Here is a 27,493-nt window from a genome sequence, read left to right as displayed (position 1 = left end):
GAATTTCTTCATGGAGAAGGTGGCCAAGCATTGGAACAGGCTGCCCAGGGAAGTGGTAGAGTCCCCATCCTTGGAGGTATTATAAGAGATACATGGACATGGCACTTAAGGACATGGTTTAGTGATGTGACACAGTAGGCCAGGTTGATGGTTGGACTTGGTGATCTTGATGGCCTGTTCCAACCTAGATGATTCTATGATTCTAAGAAATCAGTGTAAAATTATTTCTCATTCTAATACCTTACAACCTGTAGAACCTCTTAGCAGATGAAGTCCTACCACTCAGCTATACCAAATCATCTTTCAATCTCTATTTATGCAAATAACTCATAAACATTAATAACCCCTGTTATATTTGAAAAGCTAACAAATGCTTTAAAGCACTATAACATGCTTTATCAAATGAACATAAACAACAAGTTATTTCCATATATGTATGTATAATATCACTTTCTCTACTCATCATTCTAACATACCACATGAAGACTTTTCATGGATGTTAAATACAGGAACTTAATTTTTTATGTTTGGAAATTTCTAACTCATTTTTATTATGAATTTGGACAAACGACTAATCACTATTCAAATAAATACTGCCAAAAAATTAATTTATTGCTTCCAATTTAACAGATCATAAAAGAAAAATGCATAATTAAATATTAGTACACTATGCCAGAATCATGATCAGGAATGTGATGTAAAATATACACCAGGAAAAAAGAGTTAATTTAACATATTTAAAAATATCTTTTTCTTTAAACTCTACAATGAAAATACCATGCAGATGTGGAACTAGAAAAAAATACCTTTGTAGGAGCGTAAAAGTAGTAAAATATTAGAATGGGTTCTTTTCATTTCCTTGTCTGTAGCTAAAGCCTAAATTCAGTTTAAAAATAAAAAAATAAAAAAATAAAGGCTCTGTGGTTTTCACTTAAGAATACACTTTAGCTCCATTAAAACCATTAAGACTTAATTGCCTGCTCAAGTGTTTTCTGAATTGAAGCAATCTTAAATGTGTGTTCAACCCTACAGAGAGACTTAGGTAATTTACATTTTCATATTACTTCTACTGCTCCTTACCCCTTTTGTGTATGGAAAAAGAAGGTTGGATGGAGCTGTGATTTAAGCACACATGATCATATTTGTCAAAACTAATAGTTGTTTTAAACCTCAGATTAATGTAAAACAATAAAGAAATAAGTGCCTTGTAGTCCTCTCCTATTTTTAAACTACTACCAATCCGTTCAAGTTTTCCTAGCTGGACATGAAGTGGCATTTTGTTTGAAGGGAGCCCCCATACTCAGAGACAGCCTCAGAAGAGGCAGAACCTCCTCAAGCAGTGCCTGCCCTCTTCCCAGCCCTGAGCTCCTGTCTCCCCAGACACAAAACTCTCTGGCTGGCATCTGTGATCAAGCAGACTGCAGAAAGCGGCCAAGCCAGATGGACAATTGTGGCTCTCTCTTTTTAACATTTGTGCTATAAAGCTACTGTTGCTTTTGTCAAACTGGGTTTTATAGCATTCTGTCTGTACTGCAGGTCCATGTTTAGTAAGTTTGTCTTAAAAAAAAAAAAAAAAAAATCACAGGCTGCATCTCTTATACTTCAGCTGTCTACGTCTTCTGCACATGTTTATTTTCCAATATTTAAACAGTATTTACTTTAACTGTCCCATTAATATCATCATCTTCCAGCAGTAGGTAAGCTCTAAGGAGCACTACCCTTTCCCAGTTATAATAACCTGGGGAGCTGCATAGATAACACCTTGTGTTTGGCAACCGCAACAAAGCATGAAAATATTAGCCAGTATACACTGAAACAGAGGAAGTAAAATGCATTTCAGGCTTGCAAACAAGAGCCATCTGCAGTAACGCTTACTAGGACTCTAGCTTTTCCTTAGCCAACCTTATGCCCAGTCTGAACATAAAACCTCAAGAGTCTTCTCCTCTTTCCGGACAATGGACTTAAGCTCAAGCAGTAAACATTTGTCTTTAGCTCTGTAGGGCCTTGTTTGAAAAGGCCATGCTCTGACTCAACTGCTCTGCTTATGTTTGCAACCACTTGCCAGATGCTAGTGCACGGCACTTAGCCATATTATGGCAAGCACAGTAGTGTTTGCTATTGCTAAGGAAATGCTTACAGCTGAAAAGCTGTAACCCCCCTCAATAAGACCACGCAATGGGATGTTAGAAGCTGCTCCTGACTCCTGTCCCACAATCCATACCCATGTAAGGGTAGCCACAACTACTCCTGGACCTCTCCAGCAGATAAGGAAGAAAATGACGCTATGCTGACAGAATAACTCCAGCCGCCAAGAGCTCTGCTAAGCTCTCACTGCCTTGATCATTTAATGACAAGGGGTAATTCCCTTAAATTCCTTTTGATGCTATCTGTTTTTAAAAAGTGGAAAGGGAATGTGTATAAGTGTGTACGCAGATATACGTTTATATATCTGTTTATAAATGAAGGGAAAACAAACATATATCACAGAGCACAGTTTAATGAGTTCACTGCAGTCTTTGGGGTGTCTAGACCCAACCATAATACCACTGCTCAACAACTGCACGGGGAGATTGGAGCACAGGGCAAAACACTGGCGCAGAATTCTCCTCAAGACACCTCACAAGGTTGTTTTGTCTTCCTTTACCTGTTCTCCTAGTGGTGTGAATTACTTCTGGCATGAGTCAGAGCCAATTTTCATTGTTACCTTTACCACAGTTTATTATTCAGAGTTGTAGTCCCAGGCAATAGGTTAAGGTATCATCAGAAAGGTCAGAGAAACAGAAAAATCATCTCCAAGAGAAAAACTACAGAGGATCACAAAACGGATGTTAAAAGTAATTTAAAATGTCTAAATAAGACATGAGAAGACCAGCAGTTCTGCTAGCTGCTTCTTGTGCTACTTGGCCAGAGACATGCTTGCCAAAGGTTAGCAGTCTAAATAAGATATTTTAATTTTATTTTTGTAAAATGATTAATTTTAGCTGGTAGCATCTTTTCTATTGCTTTTCCCAAGCTGAAACTACTGGGCGTCTTTCAAGAAAAACATGCATAAAAACTAAAATCCTCAGCAGAATACTTTTCATTTTCTGTAGCACAGAGTTGAAAATAAAAAACATCATGTGGTAAAGTATGAATTCCAGACAAGTGACAATTTGATGACGAGAGCAATGCCAGTATTTTCACCTATAATGCAGGTGAAGATACCAAAGCATGGAAGAAAATCAAAAAGTGATTAATTTAATGAGGGGAAACACAATTGTATGGATTACCCATAAAACCTGTGGTGTGTGGCACAAAGAAGTGAACTTTCACATGGCAGAACTTCAGCATGCCTCGTAGTCAGCACTGAGCTAATGCTCCAGCATGGGAATAAATTGAGATTTAATCATATTTGTCACCTTCTGGACTGAAACCAAAAACCAAATGATTACTCAAGAGATTTATTCAGTCTTTTCTTATTTCTTGAAAATCTGACTGTCGACACCAAATGCAACTGAAATTACTCCAATCTGCTCATCACTTCCATGGATGATGTTTGATTGTTCAGAGTACTGCAGATATGAAATTTAACAATCCTAAAATATTAATGAGGAGCATAAATTTCTAAGTATAGACCCTAAATTCAGAGCTCTTCATCCTCATATATCATTCAGATTCTTTTCTTTTTTAAAAATATAGAATCTTTCTAGATATCCTCCTTTGAGTATCTCTCACTTATCTTGACCTGTCAACCAACAACCTCAGGACTACTAAGAAAAAGGGAAAAAGCATTTAAGGTCTTTTAAATGTGTAAAAGGGAAGTATCAACACGAGAACCTGTTGGCATTAGAGGAGTGACTAGAATTTGGTGGCACAGAACTCCTTTCTGCAGGAGCAGGAAGTACGCGCTCTACTCAGTATCTGAAGAAGAACAGACAATAAGTCATTCATGCTTGGGGGAAAAAAAAATAAAAAACCTGCATCTAATTGTACTAAAGACAGAAATTAGCCCAGAGATAAAAGACATATGCAATAATATAACAAAGAGAATTCCAAAAGGATGGCAGGTATGATTATTCTGGCAGTCATATTTGACTGCTTGACTAAGGACCACTTAACCCACTTCTTAATTCATTATAATTTGTAACACAGTGAAATGCATCCATCAGCTAATATGTTTGTCTAAAAGTATTTCTACAAAATAAGAATTTCCCAGATATTCTGTTTCCCAGAGTTCTGCTTTTGAACAAATTCAGAGAAAACAATACATCTAAACCAATTCTTCCTCTTTGGATTAAAAAAAAATCCTCGATAGTTTCATTACAGGAGACATTTCTTCCTCCCCCACTTGTGGGAAAAGAATTAAATGTGTCTTATCTTTACTATGCAAATGTATAGTTAATTATATGAAATAAGAAGCAAGGCATCTGATAGAATTTACCTTATAAGTGCTTAAAAAACAAATTGATAACCAACAGAAGGAACAGCTGATTGGTGTTACCCAAGAAAAATAAAAATAGATAAAAAGCATGAAACTGAATCCCATGAAAACAAGAATGGAACAGAGTTATTTCTGTAGATGTTATCCATTATCTGGTACAAAGTAGGCTGAAGAAACATGCATTTTATTTTAAAAAAAAATGAGAATGCTACTTAAAAACAGTGCAATATAACTTCAGGATAAAGTGTTACTGAGGAAATGTTTTCCATTTCAATATGTACTTACTTAAAAGGGAAAAATATTTTTTTTTAAAGTAATGGCTTTGTTTTACTTTTAATCACTGTAATTACTGTTATTAAAAAATAATTACTTTGTAAGAATAAAGAAACAATGATGATGTTTATTGTTCCCTGCTGTGCATAAAGGAAGTACTTGCCATCCTGACCTCAGTGAATACAGAATTGGTAGCAAGTCAAGCAACAAATTCCAGCATGAAAAGATCGCTTGCCTTTCTCAGACCTGAGGTGTGATAAGGATTCCAATACATGGCACAATGTAAAACAGAAACACGATTTGAGATATCAAAGACATAAAATGAGACAATAGCTAACTTCATAATTGCGGAATATTTTCCTGAGATCAGTAAGATTTGAAGAAGCGTCTGCCCACTCACACCAGTTCCCATTGGACTGAGATTTCTGTTCTACCTGACTTGAAACAGGACTTGCAACTCAGTCTTGGACACCCCAAGCATGTGGCTTACCAATGAATAATTGGCTATGATGAAACAAAGAATTAAGAAATCTTCCTAAGAGGCATTTATTCACACTGACACATTAACACACAGCTTTTGGAACACCGACATTATGTGCAATGGCAAATACCCACTGAGCCTATTTCCTGCTTGCCTCTTGTTGTCAAGAGAAATTCTGTTCGTTTTTTTTTTTTTTTTTTTTTTGCAACATACTCTACAGAAGAATCATAATTTAATTAAAACTTTTAGTTACGCAGAGACATCATTCTTTATCACTTAACACAAACATCCAGAAAATTTGGTGAATAAAAGCAGAATAAAAATTTAAGGCATTTTTTTAGTCTGAAATCCCACAAACAGTAGTAGAGTTAAGACCCTTAAGACATTGGTTCTTTGGGGTGGATGGAAACTCTTTTAATGGAGAAAAGCTAAGTCATCAGAAGTTAGAAATAAAGTGGCCTTTTCGTTATCCAGTAGCAAATACAGGTTCTGAAAAGCAAAATCTTTCAGTAAGTATTTTTGTTGCTTGTCTAAACTGTCCAAATTCACTTTTCAGATTTTAACTAAATACATTAAAATTAAGGGGAGAAGGGAGCAGGGGAGATGTTATTCGGATCCAAACCCTAATATCATGGACAAGAAAGCCTTGTGAGGGTTGCTTTGTAACTGATGTAAAGTGTATCACTTTGCACCAGTTCCACAGACCATTTCACTACATTTTCCTGATGAAGAGAGACAGATCTGGGGTCTTGGTCACCATGGTCTCACAGGGGCTGGTCTCCTCAGAGAATGCCCTCCGCCATGCACAAGTGCACAGATACACTCTGAATTCTGCCGTCTGCCACAGCAGTCACATCACATGTGCTGTGAGAGAGCTGAAATTGTCCTCTATACAATCAGCCAGGGGGAAAAAAAACAAAAGCAATTAATATTGATTTGACATGTGTATGATGGCAGGTGGCTTCAACCAACCCAAACTAAACATTTTTACTTCAGACATATAGAAACAATCTGATCAAATAGTAAATGGTGAACATTTCTGAGAAGAGAGTTGTTAAGGGTTGTTCAGGAAAAAAATGGGGGGATTTTAATTGTTTAACCATTCTAGCATGAAAACAGATACAAAAACAATGACATTTCATGTGAAAAGAAATTCCAAACTTACTAAGCTTTCACTTTTACATAGGATTTGGCAAAATGGGAAAACCATATTCCCTTTTTTTTTGGCAAAGTCCACAAGATGATATCAGAGAATGAAACAAAAATAAAAAATAAAAAATAAAAAAAGCGTTTGACCTACTTGCAATTGTTGTTTACTTGGAAGTTTTTTCTCCCCTTGATCCTCTTGTAAGTGGTATACATCCAGTCAGTGTCAGTATACATAACAGTCAGTGTAGAAGAGCAGGGAATAGCAAGTTGCTCTCATGCAGAAATCATCTCTGGGATATGAAGCTAGCCTAGTCAACATATCGCTTATCTAGATGCTGCACATGAGAAATATCATGAAAATAGTTTCACTGTCCTTTTCCCCCATTCTGCCACATCCAGTTCCTGGGCAAACTGAAGTTCCATTCCAGGGTGAAGAAGATGCAGCAGCTTCAGCTGGCTTTGCTGTTTTCTGAAAATTACCTTGAATTTTTAGGAAGATGTTGAGTGATTATTGGAGACAGGTGGTAATAAGAATTATTCTTCTCATTTTCTATACCCCTAACTTTCTACATTCCTTTGAAATATTCCTTCAAATTATATTCTTTATAGCACCCTGCCTTTTCTGTAAGGTAACTAGCAGTCATAATTTGATGCTGTAGTGTCCATTGTCTCATATTCTCAGAACTGATCATTTTTGGCATACATAGCAGCAGTAGATGCTTTCTTGTTCTCTTCCATCTTGTGTCCCAGCCTTGAGTTCGGGGATTACTGAGCAGAGCAAGAGGTAAAACAATCTCAATATAACTCTTCAGCCCAGGCTATAAAAGATTACCAGGTTGTGCCAAATGGGATCATGCTAATCTATTCAGAACTTTAGTGACATCTCTAATTTTCAGATTCCCATGGGATGAAATGACAGCCTTCTACACTCATGCTAACAGGTCACGAATTAAAAAAAAAAAAAAAAACACCCACAGTACAAACTCAGCAGATACAGACGCTCCACTGCACACCCTAAGAAAAGCCAACCCCATGCCCCTTCCAAACCAAGAAGCAGCAGCCTGCTGCTGAGTGAGGCTGTGAACTTGAGAATGATATGCTTCAAAACTTGTACTGTTTTTCTTACAATGAAACGCAGCCAGCCATACTGTGCTGCTGTTCAGGGGATGTCTGGCCAGTAATTCCTACCTGGGGCAACATTCTCCCTCTCACAATATAATATTGATATATTCAAAAGAACTGTTCCAGATAAAGCTATATATATTCAGAAATTACTTATCACTCAAAAAAGATACTTTGCTGCTGCATCTCTCATGCAATCCAGTCTCTCCAAAGCTTTCTTCAGCTTTGTTCGTCTTTGTTCTTCGTTCATCTCTGGTGCCTTGAGGAGAAAATGGCATGCTCTCCTACAAGCATCAGTGGGCAGGATCCTTCCTTAAATTCCCAGGGCAGCTGCTAGTCAATTGAAAAAAACCTTCCCATATAAATTGTTTGTGGATGGACAACAAGAATTTTGGATGAATACATGGGTGACCAACATATTGAAAAAGCAGATTTCCATTTGTTCTTGAACAGAAAATGTTCCTGTTTTTTGCGTAAACATTATTCATGCTTTACCATTCTAAAAACTGCAGAGCAAAGTCTTGGTTACAACCGAAGTACGTTCTCAAATCCAGCCTGTGCTAGGCTGCATGCAGACTGCAAAAGCATTAAATTTATTAAAGGTGATATCAGTGAGTCATGCATGTAACTCAGAGGGGAGAACATGATCTGATATCACAGAATGTTGGTAAACAGCCTTAATTGTAAGAAATTCTATTTTGAGACAAAGTTACACCACCACTACCAGTTCTACGTTATCGATGTCAATGAAGAGGAAAATTGGGAAAGAGAGGAACTGAAATTCTGCAAAATCTTTTGTGACACTCATGGAATTGTTATAATTATTTTTTCAAATAACCAGATTTAATACTTCTGCATGTTATAAGCTAACTTTCTAATCAAAATGAAAGATATTGCTTGGCCCACGTTTGAATTTAAATTAGAAAGAAAAAAAAATATTTCTGTTACAAGATAAACCCATTAGTTTCTGTTCTTCTTCCTACCTCTGTTCTCTAATGCAATGCAGACAATTAACATGCAAAATATTTCTCTTAATTCTCTCCTCTCTCCCCCAAAAAAGTCAATCTAAATGTTGCATAGTTCAGTATTCAAAGGTCAGAACATCTATCCATATACATATGGGTCAGAATTTAGTCTTAGTCAAAGAATTACATACTGCATACATTTCACTGCATATATTTCTCATTTTTGAAGTCTGTTCCAGAAATACATCATCTTCTCCTCCATATTTAAATTACCATCGTTGACATACATTGCAAAACATACAGTCAAAAAGACATATTCACAAATATTAAAGACTGAGGGTAATATTTTCCACACAGGCACATGAATTCAAATCCCACTGAAGTCAGCAGCAATACATCTGCACATTGTGGAATATAAATGTGCCATTCATCAACAATCATTCTACTATATTTTAGTCATCAGTGTGATTCACCCAGTCCTGGAACAGATCTGATGAACTATGCTCTGAAGGGGCCTGTCTCCTCCATAGAGCATGGAAGGAGCCCACACGATGTCAGGCTAGTTGCTTCATTCCAGCCAAAGCCCTCAGCCTCTCCTGCACCTGCTGCCACCTCCACCACCCAGGCAGCATCTTAAACTAAGGAGAAAGCTTGATGACTACCACGGAGATGAAAGAGACACAAGAAGGATTTCCACATTCCAACCCCAAATCCCATGTCTAAATCAAAACCAAATGAAGATGTCAGAGATGCTGACATTTTCACTAAATGTAGAATTTGAAAACAAACCATGGATGGGTGTGAAATTTCAATCAATTCTTGTATGCTTGATCCACAATACACAATACCTAGCACCTTACCTTACAGTTCAAGACTCATTAAATCTGCTTCCAAGAGAGGTAAAACTCAGGAACAAGAACCTATTGGAATTTGCTCACACATTATTAGTACCAGGAGTGCTCCCAAGGTCCTGCACCTTCACATATGCATGTATGCTGCCTTTGGGGAGATACCTGGACATGCAGCAGCCCTCTCACACCCTCCTCAAGTTTCAGTGAAAAAGAAATCCAGATGGGAAGGGCACTGTATTTCCCCTCTGTGAGTCCTCCTATTTCCCCTCCTCTTCACTATGTACCTCTGTGCCGTTTCTGGCCCTCTGGATAGATCAAGACTTTGTGCGCTGGTAGGAAGAACCAAGGCACAGGCAGAGTCAGAAGAGGCACACATGCACAGCAGTGATGCTAACCCTGTACTGGCGATTTCCTCATTGATTCCTGCAGACAGGTCAGAAATCCTGCACAGGCTGAAGGTGGTCAATCCACAAGGGATATTCTTTCCCTCTAAGTTGTTATCAAATGCTCTCACTGACAGCTATAGAGATTTCTGTTGTTTTTCTGATTTGATATAAAATCAATAACATAGAAACCTTGGGTCATTAAAGATCCTCGGGCAGTTTTGTAAGACTAGAGCCATTAGCCTTGCTGTCTCTGCAATGTTTGCATAGATTCTTTTTTTACATTTCCCTTCATCGCGTACATTGTTTTCAAATGCTGTTGCTGATTTTAGGCTGGAAGCGCCTGTGGGGAAAGAAATCCCAGTATATATTTTATATATCAACTTGTTAAGTAAGATCATTATTACTTTATCATACAAAGCAGGGCTGAAATTTCACAATCGCATCAGTTGCTGTTTACCTACCAATGTGCCCACAACATATGCTGCTGATTAAATAGCTTTCTGACCTAACCCTCTAAAATTTTTTTCTGAAGAAAAGCGGAGAACATTCACTTGTACTGCTTTGTACGGCAAAGAGTGTTCACTCTGCAAACCTTCTGGAAATACTGTTATTGCTGACTTTTTTCTTAGAAGTGCTCTCCAAAATGTTTTAAATACTATAGACCTTTTCTTTAGATACTCACATTCCTCTCCCAGTCTAGTTTTTGCTTGTTTTGCTTGTTGCTTAGATGCCAGTTCAAGATACTTGCTGTTCTTCCTCTGCAGTATCTGCCGTGTTGCCATAACTCCTTCATCTTTCCTGGACAGCCAGAAGTTGTTACAGACTCTCACAGCTTCATTGGCCTCACTGGGGCTCAGGACAGCAGCACAGACTGTGGCTCACACTTCCCAGTGGCTCTGATGCTGTGTGGTTTTAGTTTTTAAGATCCTGAAGTGAGAACACTGAAGGCAGGCCATACAAAATACCTAGTAGCCTTAGAAGATTTCATCCCATCCCCACTGCCTAAAGGTGGAGTTATCTTAACTAACTTGCTAGTGTTACCAGACTTAGATCCAATTTATGGATTTTCATTGCGTTTTTAATGTGGATTTCTCCACATAGAGACAGAAATGAAAATGAAATAGTGCATTGTAAGATTCTAAGATTCACTTGCGAAAGCTAAGAAAACAGCAGTCTTCCTAAATTGTCTTAAGAAATTAATGGGAAACTTGTTTTTAGAGGCAGAGGAAAAGAAGAGCTACAGAGGAAGAGTAATTGCTGCCATCCAGCTGCCTGCTCTTTGCATCTGATCTGTCAGATAATTTAGTCAGAGCAGGACTTAAATGTCTCAGTGGAAATTTTAAAAGTTTTACTGCAAATATCCTCAAGTATCCTGCTGCACAGGAGCTGATTTAATTTCACCTCCCTGGTCTGTGTTATGCCTACATTGAGCCTGAACCCTCCTAGCAGCCGTCCTAGCCTATGTGCTCCTGCCAGGACAAACCCACAGCCAAGTGCAAAGAGGAAAACAAAAGCAAGGAAGTGGAGATCCATGAGATCCACTGCTGCTGAGAAACCCATGAACATGCATATCCATTCTTCATGTCAGAGCTATGAGAGGCTCAGGAATTCTCAGAGCACTGGATTTCCCTTTAAATAAGTGCAACTAACACACTATATATTTATATCAACTTCTAACCAGATTACTCTCCCTCTTGTGCACGTGATAAAAATTCCACAAGCTTTAAATGATCAATTCAAAATCTTTTTCTACTTCATATATTTGGATCGTATTAGGTTTATTGCAATTAAATATAAATTAATGAATCTAGCGTGACAAAAAAGAATAGAAATATATCTTCAACTCATGTGTAATGCAACCAGCCCCACAAGTGCAGATAATCGATGAGAAAATTAAGGCACTTGTGATATTTCATTAATAAATTTAAGAAAACACTTTCTGATTGAAGGTAATTTTAAATTAGCTTAAGGAAATTATGCATAAAAACAAAGATTAGCAGAGCAGAACTAAACTAATATAGAAAATCAATTATTGCATTGCAAAATGGAAGGGAAAATTGTTTTTTAGGCTTTGAACATGAAGAACAGCTGGTTAGGAGTGATTTTCAAAGAGGTTCACTGCATTTTCTGAAAGGATTATCAAAATGAAAAGATCAGTACAATGGTTCTGATCCTATGTAAATCACTAAACACAATTAGAAGCTCACAGAATGTGACTGTAAATCTTGGCACATATGAACAACGAGGTGTTACTGCAAATGGTTAGGGAAAAAAAAATGCAAAAATTACTGTTTTAGCTAACATCTGGATCTCTCCTGGCTCTAGGTCCCTATCTGGCGGGGCTTGTGAGTTAACACAGCCCTTGTCAGAGCTCAGCATTGCTTGTGCTGTTACATGTGGGATGGATGCTAAGCGACCAGATGTATCAGCCACCTGCCCCATCACAAGCTCACGGATGTGCTCCTGCACATGCGTGGGGCTAAGGGGAAGCTGGGAGGGACCCTGAGATGAGCAGAGAAATGATAATTGCAACATTCACTGCAATGAGTCTCAACAGTACAGACTTTCTGAGCCTTGTGATGCCAGTTGCCAAAGCATCCGTCCACAAACTGCACCGCACTTTGAAGCATTTTACTTACTGCTGCGATATGCGGGGTGCTGTAGAGGTGTTTAATTGACACAGACCGTGATTTAAAACACTGTTGTGCTAAGAACTGCTCTCGGCTGCCAAATGCCCGGTGTCTGGAAGGCTGACAGCTGGACTCTGTGAGACGTGCCTGTTTGCAATGCACTAAAAGAGCTTTACAAGAAGTGCCAAGTATTGGGTTATTACCACTTGGCAGGCCGAAGACATGTACACATCATAGGCCTAACAAAGTTGAGCAGTCGGATATGGCTACCTGTGCTAAAAAAGGAGAGAAAAATCATGTATAGAATACGTGAGATATGTACACCAAAGACAAAATCTTACAGATGAGAGAGAAAACATATATCACTCCTCAAAGATGAGGGAATCTGCCCTTCTGAAAGGCTTCTAAGCAGCCAGTCACAATTCCTAAATCCAGCCAAGACATACAACAGGCAAAATCCAGACTGGGCCAAGAGAAAAATCAGTAACCCAGCAATCATCTGAATTATCAGTGCTGACAGAAGACAGGAGGCACCAGACCAGCACTTTAGCCCACATTATCAGTCTGTTGGGCACATACCTATTTTCTAGTTATGCTGATCAGGATGTGATTAAAAATGAAAAAAAAATTCCAGAGGAGCCAGGATGGCTGTGGCTGCCAGCAGCCTTTTTAATACCTCCTTGCTCTCAGGACAAGTATTGTCCAGCTCTGAGTTAAACGCTGCCTGCTTGCATCGGGTAGGTCCCTACGGGTCATGGCTAAATCCAGGGCCCTCTCTTTTGGAATTAAGAACTCAGCAGGCTCAAAAGCAAAAGTTTGCCCTTATTAGTAGTGATTAATCAAAGTCTGATAAGGAATATATGAGATGTCCCATGCAGCCCAGAGGTTACCACTTGCTGTGTGCACAAACATCAGCGAACCACAACAAAGCAAGACATAAATCTGTTTGAGCAGGTATTTCTGCAGGTGGCCAGCAGGAGCTGCTGCTGCTCACTTACAACTAAAATAAAATTGTAATGTGAACCTGCTAAAAATCTGGGCTATCCAGCAAAACTCCCACTACCTTCAATGAGAGAAGGACTTAACTCAAACGAGTATGTGATGCCATTTTTAAGAGATGCACTGTTTCATTCAAAATTTGGTAACAAAGCAGCAGCAAAGTTTCATAGAAATTTCCCAGTCTGAATATTCTCTAAAATTGCCGGTACCACATCACCAAACCTTGTGATCTGTATTCCATTTTTCTTGTTTGTTTTTCAATCCAATTTGCATCCACCACCATCTTGTGGTTCATCATCCTTCCTTCTACCTGCATGGGAAGACTTCACATATCGAATAATTAAAAAGAACCTCAGTTCTTTAATCATTTCACTAAGGTAAATACTGACTTCAAAACCAGTACTTATTCCATTTCTAAGGCAAAAACGAGTAACACCACTCACATTCTTCTGAGCTGGCAATGGGCAAGTTCAGGTTGGTTTTGTTTTTAATTAATGATGTGTTAACGTTAACAGCAGTATGACTAAGGACACGACTGAAGGCATGTTTGAGCGACGAGGCAGGCATCACATCTACTTCTCAGTGATTCACAATTACTATTATTATTACTATTTATCATTTTTACTTCATCACTACAATTCCATACAATTCCACTTTAAAAGAAAGTAGACCATCCACAGCAAAGGCTTAACCCTCCAAATCCACATCCACTACACTGCCATTTTCAAATCAGTTTTTTGGCTTTTGTTTTTTAGCAAAAGGAAATAACATTCAATTGCTGCAGAAAGCAAGCCATCCACACCTCCCACATAACCTGGAGAACGCCCCCAAGACGACAACTCTTGATGTGCAGTTCCTCTACACTGTTCCACTTACTTGTGGTTTTTGTACCTAATCTCCCATATCTTATTCCTATTTTTTGGTTATTGACAAATTTCTATTTATACATATTATGTTGGTGAGATAATAAATGTGTGCTGTCAGTTGTTCTCATGGTATGAAAAGGTGAAGTTGTGTAGAAACAGATATAGAAAATAAACCCAGACTTTAATTAGTCATCTTCCCTTTATATTCCATAATTTATCTATTTTGCTGAAGATAATATATTTGATTATGTATTTAAATTGTCACTGCTAAACAAACAACAACCATTCCACTGCAAGATTAAAACGTTAATCCATTCCAGAGAAAACTGTATGTAATTTAATTATCGCTAAGCTTTCTGTCCACATTTAATTATCAAAACTTACATTTAAACTCAGCTTATCAAGCCAAATCCTTTAAGCCTCCTGTTGAGAAGACTCCATGTGCGTATCTACACTCACAAGTATGTGTGCACATGTGCACATGTACATATAAGAATATTGTTATGCACTTTCAAATTGTAGCCTTTTGCTAAGCCATTGCCTTGCACAGTTTGATGTAAGAAACCAAGTAGAATTTGATGAATATAGTTTAACTGCCAAAATTTTCTTTTAATCATGTTTGCTGAGTTCGAATGCCTAAACATAGCCTGATGAGGTAGACCCATCATGCCAATTCATTGTTACTTGGGGATATTGACATTTTGTGGGAATTCTTCAAGTAGCCAGTTATTATAACCCACAGCTTCCGCAGTGGCAAATGCTGTTGGGAGGGTGTTTGACAAAGAGCACACTTGTTATTAACATTTGCAATGAAAAGTATGCTGTACGTATCCCACACATTTCTTTATCACTACTCCACCTTCACCATGCAAATCCAACAAATGACTTGGATTTAAATGGAAAGCTTCCAGTTTTATAAAATTAGGCCCCACAGGGAGCTAACTCATTTTTTTTCAGTAACTGCATCAGAGTGACCTGCAGATCTACCCTTTTTCTTAAGAATGTGTATGAATAAGGCTACAGAAATATCACTACAGGTCAAGCAAAATGGATTATACAATCTTACCACAGGACATTGCTCAGGTAATGCAGCTGACCAAAGGAAGTTTGCTGCTACATTAGTGAACGTATGCAGTGAATACACAAGAGCCTAGCAACTAAAACCAACAAATCATGTAAGTCTTCACCAAAAAATGAACGTCTGTAGCTCAGTTTACCTTTGAGAGGTAATTTTCTGGTCTTGTACCAGTTTCAGCATAAGCCTACTGTATTTCTAGCAGCTTCAAAGCACAAAACAATCCGGTAGGAAACCTAACCTGTGGAATAGAGTCTGCTCTGGGGATGTACTGGAAGGGAGCATTTTGAAGACCACCAAAATTTTTTTAAGACCACCTATCCCTGACCAGCTTCATTCACTTTGTGTGGTTAAGCTACAGCAGTACTCACTAGGAACAGACCTCAGCTATCCACAGTGAAATAAAGACTGTTGGTCTGCTCTGCTGGTTTTTAAAAGAAACTTTTACTGAATGTCCTAACCATAAAAGCATGATTCTGGTTTCTTTTTTCTTTATTTCTGATGAGAAATAAAAATTCTGATGAGACAGGAAACATTAGAACACAGTAATATCAAATAAACACATTTCCTTTTGATTCAAAGGAAGTATTTGTTATTCTTCACTCAGACCAAAAAAAAAACATTAAAAAAAAGCTGAACTCAACATCAAGCATATCTCTAGTTCAAAGTGAAGCATTCTCTTACAGATACTTGTACAAAATAAAGAGGGAACTAAAAGCTGTTTGCCAGGGACTTGGTGATAATGATGATGTTTTTTTTTAACCAAGACTTTGAGGATTAAATTCAGTCACCCAGAATATGAGAAATTCAGGAATGATTTTTTTCCTCTGCCCAGTAGGAACTAGATCCATTAGTCCCAATTCACAGGAAGTGTTCTACCCACCACGCTATAAAAGGAAACAACCTCCTTTTCCCCGTACTAATTCTTCCACCTTTTTGTTGTCAACAAAACCACTGCAAGAGATTTTCAGAGGATGCAGCATCTCAGCAGAGACTAGCAATCTGAAGCACAGCTGCCACGTTGCACATTACTCCCTGAAGAGATTACGTCTAATGAAGAGTCTGGAAGATAATTTTACAGGTCATTTCAAGCAAGATAGTTGAGGATGCAGATAAAAATGATGTTATGCCAACAGCAGAAACTGTTATATTAGAGACAGGAAATAAATTATTAAGTATATTATTTAACAGAGAAGGTGGCTTAAAGCATGTATTGGGTTTGCTAATGCTGAGAAACACTTGATCTAACAGCCACAGAAGCCAAGGAATAATCTGCGACTCAAGGCACATCAGAACCTTTTTCTTTCCCATTTTCATCTGATAATTTGTGTGCCTCATTTACTTTACAACTGACATTTTAATGCATAATTGTCCTTTCTGACACGTATAAGAAAATATATTTCTTTTTCACAATGCAAAATATTTCAAAGTATAAATAAGCAATATAACCAGATGTCTGACTGAATTAGTGCATTCTGACTATCTCCATATGCTGGCAATCTATTCTCCAATAACATGTTTTCAGCAGAGAAGTTTGTACAGGGATTATCACTTTCAAATTCCACTGCAAATCAGTGCTCACGTTTGGGGTTACACCTTAAAATGCACTTCCCATCTTCTTTTAAACTACAAACTAGGGATTCTATGCCAATGAAATATTTGCAAAAGAGGAAGAGTTTATCCATGCTTTTGTATTTCAGCAGGCAATCTTCTGACATACGTGGCAATGGAATTTTTTGGTACATTAGGGGCCAGACTTGATAACTAGATGGAAGAAGATTACTAGAAAGAATGTTTACTTACATAACATTTCTAAAACACAGTTATTAAATTCTTAAGAAAGTAACCGAATCTTTTGGAAACCATTTAATAACAAATTCTGCGAATTGTCTGAAGTGTGTTTCCCCTAACAGAGGTTCTGAAAACCAAGATATTTCAGCACAAGTTCCCATTAGAATTTTGTTTTGTACCACACTGCAAATAAAAGTAAGATTCTTTTATACACATACCAAAAAAAGCCTGTGACCCTGTCTGACATGGCTGCTGAGCCCAGGCTGTCTTGTGTGCAAGGAAGGTAGCAGTTACCTCAGAGACAGTAAAGCTGTTCTTCAGAAAGAGTGGTACTGAATTCCTGCTCATTCAGTACGTTGTATTGAAACTCGGATAAAGCCTCAAATATGTAAGTAATTCTGTCAGCTCTCTTACTACTCACAGAGTCAGTTGGCATTGACAGGTCAATATTTCAGATTTTTGTCCAGTCTACAGGTAATTTAGTATTTAAATATTAAATGATTATTTAATTATGTATATACATACATATATGAAAGTATTTTTTCTGTCTCAGCCTAAACGTACCTGAGAACAATACAGTCGGTGCTGTTGAACTCATTGACACAAATCCAAGACAGTGGGTTTGGCAATTATTCCGATTTTAATATAACTGAACTGTTTTACAATTAATGAATCTTATGAAAAATCATCTCAAAGAAAAAAAAAAGGCAACTTCGGTGTTTTATTAAATAGACAATCATTTGCTCTTACAAAGGGACTGTGTATGAAGGCTCAGAAGTAACACTACTGAACTAAAGTAGCAGTGGTTGACGGATTAGGGCTTTAGCTGCAAATACAAAAAATGGTTCTCTTAGAAAAGATATTTTAGAATCCAGCCATTACACTGCTTCAAGGCAATCACAAAGAGACACATGAAAAACGTGTTCTAGCAACAACACAGGCAGTGACGTCAGCTCTAAATGACCACTCAAAGAAAACTATTCCTTGGTATCAGCCCGCACGTCAAATGACAGTCTTACCAAGCCACCATTAAGCATGCTACCCCCTCACAATGTTGAAAAGGAGGTACACTGCAGATTTTTTGGACCTCAGCTGTACTCTGCATCCCTGTCCTGCATTAATCACCATCACACAAGATGTTCTTGGGGCATTTTTGCCTGTGCAAATGATGCATGTCATTTTCCAGTTAGTTTGACAAAAATATCCTTAGCGACTGGATGCATCGGGAAATAATATAAGTGAAGCACAAGTAGTTTTAGTAAAAATATTTTTTAAATACCCACTGATGTAATCTGGAGGGTTATTTTATTGTGTTTGCATTGAATCATAGACACAATATTCAGTTTCAAGGGACATACAGCTCTTTCTCAATAGACAGACCCACAGACCCCTCAGTTTAGACTCCTAATCCAATGGCCACCAATGATTCCTCCATGGGCTTTCATGGAAGAATATGGCACCTTACAGCATGACCAGCTCCCTAAGCTGCCACATTGCTGGAGAAGAAGCTAAAGAATAAACACGTATGGACAGACTTGATAAGGCATGCACACTGAGCCCAAGTAGATTTCACAGCACACAAACAACAGATTTCACATAATTTAACTGTCTGGGTAATGCAGGCCCTTCATCAACACTATCTTCACGATCTTCAGAGACCTTATGACTCTATGGATACAAGGTAAGATTCACATAATACTCTCCACCGTAACATCATGAAATACTGGTCATTTGAAGATTTCAAAAGAAAGCAGAGAAAAGTGCTCTTAGCACATGCAGATTACAAAGGTTATAAATCATATATACCAAACACCAGCACTCTGATTTTGTTCTTGGCCATATGAAGGCCACTGGTAAAACTATTGACTTCCAGCTCAAGAGACAGCACAAAAGGTATATAAAACACGATGCACGTGGACTTTAGGCAGTAAAATTCAAAACCTGTACTTAGGACATCACCTCTTCCTGGAGGAGCCTGTGCTCACTGCATTCATCCCTGCCAGCTTAGTTAGAGTTTGTAAGTGGTTCTGTGCAGGCAATGTCTACAAGGTGCCCATAAAGTGGCTCCTTAGAAGAAGATGAGAAGCCCCAAACGAACTTTCCCATGCCTAATGTGCATCTAAAAAACAAGCACAGCAACAGCAAAGTCCCCTAGAGCACCTTTTTTAGTAGCAACTGTATAAAAACCGAGAATGGGCACATTCCTCAGGTTCACATCCGCCACTCAGATCAGTAGCCTCTGTCTGTTCTCAAAGACTGTTGGAAAAAAATTCCACAGGGAGAGGCTTCTGTACAGCAGAATCAGCCATCTAAGACCTTGATGTGACACAACTTGAGATAAAATCCTGAGTTTAGTGCTGCCCAAGCTCTACAAAGCAACCTAATTAGGATGTAGGCTTTCCTCAAAGCCATTCTGAGATGATGAGAAACGATCTCCATACTTGTGTGCTGGACCAAGAGCTGCTAACACACTACTGAAGGGAAAACATTAGCATCCCACAGCTCTTGAAGATCTTGTTTTCAGATAGTATTTAAATCACTGAAGCAAGATATATCCTCTTGCAGCTGGACAACCATTCTCAATGAGTCCACAGCAAAAGAATGCAACAATTGGCATATCAGTTCAAAGCTGAAGTCCACCTAGCCAGAAGCAGTCCCTGCACTACTCATCATTAGATTTTTCTCAGGAAATCATTCACTAGAGAGATACATTCATAGATATTGACACGGGGTTTAAGTCCAGTGTACAATAATATATGCTCCTATAGCTATATGATCATACTGAACTAGTAAGTACTCTACAGCAAAAAAACACTTAGGAAGAGCAATACAGTTGTGATTTCTGAAAACTCTGTTCTTAAGTGAGAGTATAAATAATCAAACACTGTGAGTATTACCATTTTCCTTGCAATTATTCCTTTTCTACATCCAGGTAGATGACAAATGGCTGGTAAGTTCCTCCTAGATAAAACTGAAAAAAACTAGAAGAGGTACACAACTGGAGTTCATCATGGAGTTAAGCAGTAAATCCAATTTGTGTAAAAGAAAGTACAGAGCTTCCAGTAATCACCTGGGATTTTCAGACTCATCTCACATTGCTTAATACCCATTTTCCTCCTCTGTGGGACAGCTTCTCCTCAGAAGCACTAACAAGTGATAATTATGGGACTCATGCTGACAGTACAAAACCAGGGAGAAAGTGTAAACAGTGAGCGTTAATTGACCTGGTTTTTAAAAACTGCGGCTCCCGGAACCTTTGTCGTTTATGTTTCATTTAGTTTTCATGGCACATGTCTTTCCACCCTACTTTAAATGGCAAGAGCTACTCAGCAAAACTTGGAAAATCAAATTACAGCGGGCTACGCGCCTCTGACAGAACGCAGCAAGGGAAGGACCGCGGTTGTACGAACACGACCGCGATGTGCGCTCACTCTGCGAGTGATTATTTCCGTAACTACGTTGAACCCACCAGACACAGCGTTAATTTTAACGAGGAGCGACGCGGGCTCGGCAGCAAACGGCAGCAAAGGGCAGCCCTCCTCATCGCCATCCTCCTCCTCCTCCTACTCCTCCTCAGGGCGCTGGGGTCCCTCTCCCAGCAGAGCGGGCACCGGGGGGGGGGGGCTGCGGCCGGTCGGAGGGGCGCTCGCCGCGGCTGTTTCTTCGCCTTTTAAAAGCAAAAAAGCTGCCCTGCAGGGGGAGAGGAAGGAAAGCGGCCCCGGCCCGCCCGCCGCAGCCCGCCCCGGCACTCACAGCGGGTAGAAGGCGTAGGGCGGCAGGGCGCTGTCGTCGCCCGGCTCCGCGTCCAGCAGCAGGTAGTCCTGGCTGTCGTTCCGCCGGGCGCCGGTCCCCGGCGAGCCGCCTTTCCTCGGGGCATAAGGCTGAGCCTGGCTCATGGCGTCCCGCGGCGAGAAGGGGTCGTCGTCGTCGCCGAGCCCGCCCGGGGCAGCCGGATCCCTCAGGGCGCCGCCGGAGCAGCGCGGAGAGCCCGCTCGGCGCCGCCCTTCCCGCCCCGCCACACCGCGGCGGCCGCCTCACGGCGTGGCGGGCCCCCGGCGGGAGGGAAGGAGGGAGGGAAGGAGGGATGGAGGGAGGGATGGAGGGAGGGAAGGAGCCGGTTGGGAGGCGAGAGGCAGCAAAGTTGGAGCGCGGCAGGGGCGGGAGGTGGGAGGGCGGCGGGAGCCGCTCGCCTCCCCTCAGGGGCCGCGGCGTCTCCCGGCGCCGCCGCCAACCCGCCCCCGGCTCCCCTCACACCCCCGGCTCGCCTCGGATCCCCGGCTCCCCTCGGACCCCCAGCTCTCCTCACACCCCTGACCCCCCGAGGGGGCTGCCCGGCCTGTGTCCTTTGGCTTTCAGGGCTTGGCCTTCTGAAGAGATCACTCCGAAATACCCTCCCCACCCCCCCCCCAAAAAAAAGGGTTTGTACTCTAAGGAAAACCCCCGGAGGAGAGATGCTCACCTTCAGCCGCTTTTTACACACGACGTGGCCCGCGGGGATCTGAGCAAAATCGCACTGACAGCTGTTCCCCTGGAAAGCTGGCGGGACTGCAAACACACAGGGACTTGTTAGCTCCGGTTTTCATGGATCTGGAACTTCTTGGGGTTTTTTTTAGGTTAGAAATACGGTGTTTGTGGTGCTTGTGTCCCATTATAAACGCCTCACCTGTTTCAAACAGAACCTGTTTTTGTCACCTCCGATAACTTCAGATAACAGCAGGGGCAAAATATTGCCATTCTTAGCCAAATAATAATAAGTCTTCTGGTTACAACAGTTTAGCAAAACTCATTCCACTTGTATGTATCCTGTTTCAGTTGTAACATTGTCTTTTGGTGGTGGTGTTATTTTGCTAATACAAATCGTAATAACTTAAACACACAAAGTTTTGGTGGCGTTATTTTAGTAATACAAATCATAATAGCTTAAATACACTAAACACAAAATTTTCTGAAAAAAATGTATTGAAGACATAGCATCTGATCTTTAGTCACCTTTCACATTATGTAACATTATAATAGGCTTACTATTTCACACAGTAATGTTTATAACTAAATGTTGTAGAGGTACAGGTAGAATGAATATATTTGAATAAAATCTCTCACTCATCCCTAACCACGCTCTCATCTCAAAACCATTGATGGTATTTGTATAGTATACGTCCCTGTACTCCTCTAGCACACACACCTTCACCAACTGGTGGTCGTCTGAGCACTAGCCAGGCAACTAACCCAGCACGATCCTGTACAAGATATATGCGCTGGCTGACACAGCCCATGCTGCCTGCTGCTCTTTGCTGTGTCTTAGTTTTGATGATTGCCTGAGCCACTGACTCATCTCATCTACTGAAGTGCAAGAGGAGGAGACGCACAGGGAGATCCAGAGCTCACTGAAGTTACAATATTATGTCTGTGCTCATGACCAGGCTCTGAAGTACCCACAGTTAAAGACAATTCCACAGTCGATCCAAGTTTCTGAAGTTTCTTTTGTCCTCATAGCTACTGCTCTTAAAATTAAACTCTAATGGGTTCTACAAGTCTTCCTTTCTTTGATAAACTTTTTTTTTTTTCTGGTTAAGAATATTTTAAGTAGGAGGTTTAGTAGCAGTGCTATAATGTGTATTTTATAGTTCTCATACTGATTCTTATTTCATATGACTATAAAAAGAGATATAGAGCTATAGGCAGGCTCTGCATTTGAGAAATGTGCTGTTTATAATATTTCACATCTTTACTGTATGAAAATTGTTGACCAGTAACTGAGTACTTTGTGATGGGAGAATTCTAATGTGTTCCACTGCTCCTGTTCATGGAAGTTTCGTTTCCCCTCTCCTGCTCTGTCATAAAATGTTTCTCCTTTGTCTTTTTTGTAAATTCCCAAAATACCGATACAGGTATGTTTTATTTCAACTGGTCTGCTTGATACTAGATTGGTGTCTCAAACCAGGTCTAGGTTCTAGGTCTTTTTTATCACTGTTCTTCCTTGCACAACATCTCATATGTTTACTTCTTCTCCAAAATGTATACAATCCTATTTTTCCGGTAGGTTATCAGAAGCTTTGATTTCAGAGTCTGCTTATCCCTTTCTCTGTTTTCTTCTGCTGCTTCCTTCAAAGTTGTGCTTACTGATGATTGCCTCTAGGATTAATGCCCATTTTCACCATGATAGTTTTACATCTCTCTCAGCTTCCAGCTCACATTTCTCATTTTCTCAGCTGGTTCCTGGATCCAAAGCCTTCGTTGGTCTTCATTCTCATTCCAGCCTCGTAAGCTCATATCACCCCAGGCACTTTTACTTGCTAATCTATCCCAAATCTTCCACAAATTCTGAAGACACACTCATGAACTGCAGCAATGTCTCTCGTGGTTTCTTTCAGATCATATCACCCTCATGGTACTGATGAAAAGTGAAAGAAAACAATAAGGTGTTTTTATTCATGCAGGCTGCAGAACTGACAAGCCATGAGAATATCAACCAACTTCAGTGGGGAAGCCTACACCAACATTTTTTATGCTGCTTACTGACAGTCAACCAGTGCGCATCTTCTGATGTCAGTGGATGTTACAAAAGTCCCAAAATGATGGAAACCCTAGCCAAAGGTGATGTGTCCTATTGTACTTATGATACTTTGGACGCCTTTTTGTCTGAACAGTTCAGGATAGAGAAGGACTGAACTTGAATCTATCTTCATGTTTGAGTAATAGTCTAGGGTTGATGATCCATTCTGCAAGTATCTGGAAACTTATGAGGTTACAGAGAATTATTTTGGATGGCAAGGTGCTGGGATGAAGAAGCAAAAAATAGTTCTTTCTTGCTGTGAAAGAGAAGAAAAGAGATTCCTATCAGAGAGTGTGATTTTAACTTCATTACACTTTTTGAAGGTCTTTCTGACAACACGATCATATTTATATATTATTCTGTCTTTGCTAATGACTTGGTGTTTCTATTTCAAAGATAAACAAAATATGATATATTTTATAGAATTGCCTATTATTGATGTTTATGCAGTGTTTCATAAGACATTTAAACTGCAAATTGAATTACAATGAAATTGCTGTACGTGTTCTAGAAAAAATTATCAGATCCTCACAGCAGTCCTTCTGATCCAGATGTATTTTAAATCTGAATACAGAACTAGGCAGAAGACCTGTTTGTTCCGAATCATTACCTGACTTGTACACATATTAACTTTTTGTTCCTTTAAAATAAAAAATCTATAACCCTGAGTAATGATACACACACAGACACACACACAAAATGCAGTATTTCTTCATTTAACTATGTTCATCTTTGTAATTACATAATCTGAAAATACATCTGTCTCCCTGAATAAAAAGCAGTGATGTGTTTAGTGTGAAACGGAAGAGTTAATTTAGAGCTGGCTTAATTGGTTTTATTACAGATAGCACATTACAAACTATTCCATCATCATTCACTCAATAAAGTATAGTGACAGATATTTTGCTCAGAAAGATGAAAAACAGAAACTGAAAGCTCCTATTCTCTATACAGGGAGAAGATGAGAGACCGAGTGAACCCACATGACAAGTGACAGGCACATTGCTTAAATGCACTACTGGAAGTCACTTGGGTACCATGGCAATGAAAGCTGCAAAAGAACCAATGTGGAACACAACAGCACCGTGATTCAGCCTCACTGAAAAATTCATACAAAGGTTATCTCCATAGAGGAAAATATAGGTGCAACTCTATTTTTCCCTTGCAGATTAATATAAACCTGTTTGGAAAAAAAGGAAGTGACACCAACCTTTACCTGTAACTAGGAAATTTTAAAAGATTCATAGAATAATGGATGGATGCTTGAGTTTAACCAAAGTCTTACATGAACTGGCTAGATTGTACTAACAGAGGTAGTCCAGCACACACCACAGTCATAGTTTCCTAGCTCTCTCTGTTCTGAAGAGGGAAAGCTATCAAAGATAGGCTTGTATACCCAGGAAAGGAACAATTCAGTGTAATGGTGCCATGGGTAAGCAGTGTCGTTCCTGTGGGTGAGAGCATCTTGTGGAAAAAAGAGGAGTATGCCCAACAGCAAAGGAACGCTGGATTGTTTGAGGTGTGAAAGATGTGTAAGCTGCCTGCTGGAGTTCCTTCCTGTTGCGCAACGTAGGACTCAAGATTTGTTTTTGAAGGGCCAGCAAAGCCAATCATTGTTACTCAGTAGTTTTGTTCACTCTATGAAAAAAACAAAACAAACAAACAAATAAACAAAACCATTGTCAACTTCTAATTCTTATCACAGTTCATGTATGCATTTGTCTAAATGTGGGTGAGGACAGAATCATGTGCCACCAGGAAAACCTCTATCTTTAAAAATCTTCCCTAGCATTGTCACTTCTGTCATACCTGTACTCCTTCTCTTCCCATTGAATGCTGCATGGATACATTTTTGAAACTGAAGTGCAGTTGATTTATTTACAAACTATAACCACTGTTAGAAATGGCAGCTGGACCTTTTTCCTGGAAGGAGACCTCAAAGAGGAGGTATGCTCAGATGGCTAGTGGCTATTGGCACCTGAATGATAGCACCAGCACTGGATCACAGAAACAGTACAAGAATGTTTCAAAAGCTGTCCAAAACGCCTTGGCTAAGGAGACTCTGGGGTGTTCAGGGACAGGAGATACTGAGGAACTGTAGGAACTGAGAGGGGCGAGAAGTGAGGTCTGGAATGAGAAGGAAAGAATTTACTGAGGATGTGTTCCTACCTGTACAATTATACTGAGGACTCTAGTTTGAGTGGAAACAGAGATTCCTAGGAGCATACTTATCTGCCAGGGGGCTGCCAGGGATGCTCCCACCTCCATCACATACACATGTACTTACAGGATCAGATACACATGACTTACAGGATCCCACTCAACCATTATCCTTTTTTTTTTTTCTCTGTGAAAAATATACAATTCCTCTCTAATCATTTTCACACAAGGTCTGTCATGCTACATTTGCCTCAATTTACATGGTGTAATTAATTGTTGTCAATTAGTTTTAGAAATCTGAAACATGCACTAATGCCCACCTATACTGTATCTACATTATAAAAGTCAATGCAAGTGAAATGTTGTCATTAAATCCACTGCATTTTTATTACACATAATTCTGTGGGTTTTGCATAAACCATGTGTTTCCAACCTAGTAGTCTGAGGCATGCTGCTCAAAGACAAAGAACACTACAAGTCATCAAGCCCCTATTTCCATTACAGATAATAAGATACTCCTTCTGTATTTTAAGTGAGTAGGAGGATGTTTGAAGTCAAACCTAGATAGAATTAAGTGGAAAATATCTTGCTAGTTTCCAAGGAAGTAGAAAAGTATTAACCTTCCAAAAAGAGTGTATATGTAAAGGGATGTTGCTCAAGAGTTCATGTACACCATGAAAGCAAGAGTAATCTGACAAATTTACAGATTACACAAAACTGGGGGGAGTGGTTGACTCATCAGAGGGCCATGCTGCCCTCCAGAGGGACCTTGACAGGATGGAGAGGTGAGTTGACAAAACTCTCATGAAACTCAAGAAGAAGTGCAGAGTCCTGCCCCCGGGGAGGAACAACCCCAGGCACCAGGACATGGTGGGGGCCACCCAGCTGGAAAGCAGCTCTGCAGAGAAGGCCCTGGGGGTCCTGGTGGACATCATTGAACATGAGTCAGCAATGTTTCCTTGTTGGTAAGAGGACTAATGGTAATCTTGGCTGCTTTACCCATCACCAGCAGGTCAATTCTTTCTCTCTACGCAGCACTGGTGAGGTTGCACCTGTAGTTCTGTGTCCATCTCTGAGCCCCCCACTACCAGAGAGACCTAGAACTAATGGAGAGAGTCCAGTGGAGGGCCACCAAGAAGATGAAGTGACTGGAGCACCTCTCCTATGAGGAGAGGCTGAGAGAGCTGGGACTGTTCCACATGGAGAAGAGGAGGCTCAGGGGTGATCTCATCGATGTCTATAAACACCTGAAGGTGGGGTGCAAAGAGGACGGAGACAGGTTCTTGTCACTGGTTCCCAATGCCAGGGCAAGAGGCAATGGGCACAAACTGGAACACAGGAGGTTCCCTCTGAGCACCAGGCAGCACTTTTGAGCTGGCAGAGTGACAGAGCCCTGGCACAGGCTGCCCAGAGAGGCTGTGGGGTCTCCTCCTTGGGGATCTCCAAAAGCCGCCTGGACGTGGTCCTGGGCAGCCTGCTCTGGGTGTCCCTGCTTGAGCTGGGGTTGGACCAGCTGGACCCAGAGGTGCCTTCTTACCTCAGCCGTTCTGTGATTCTGTGATGCTGTGAAATCAATAGAAGTACAGCATTATGAAATCAGTATAATTGAGATCAAAATCAGAGTTCTTCCTGTATCTACCTTCTGTCATTACGCACATAAAGAAATAAAATATTTTCAATTACTCTGTGTCCATTTAATGAATATAAGAGGTTTTCATTATCAGTTACATGTTCACTCCAGACACTATGTTAACTTCTGTATACTGCTCTAG

General features: G+C 40.0%; 1 protein-coding gene across 4 annotated transcripts in view; it reads right to left on the bottom strand.

Annotated features, from left to right (window-relative positions):
- TRPC6 (transient receptor potential cation channel subfamily C member 6) overlaps positions 1-21,399 on the bottom strand; it is a 100,947-nt gene extending 79,548 nt beyond the window's left edge. For all 4 annotated transcript variants that reach the window (XM_083819480.1, XM_083819481.1, XM_083819483.1 and 1 more), the window contains exon 1: positions 20,762-21,399. In XM_083819480.1, coding sequence (XP_083675606.1) covers positions 20,762-20,904 — 143 coding nt within the window. In that variant the 5' untranslated portion in view covers positions 20,905-21,399. The remainder of the gene's footprint in view (positions 1-20,761) is intronic.
- Positions 21,400-27,493: the final 6,094 nt, after the last annotated feature.

This window comes from Anser anser (assembly GCF_964211835.1).
Source record: "Anser anser genome assembly, chromosome: 1".
Lineage (NCBI taxonomy): Eukaryota > Metazoa > Chordata > Aves > Anseriformes > Anatidae > Anser > Anser anser.
This window is presented reverse-complemented; position numbering and strand designations above follow the sequence as displayed.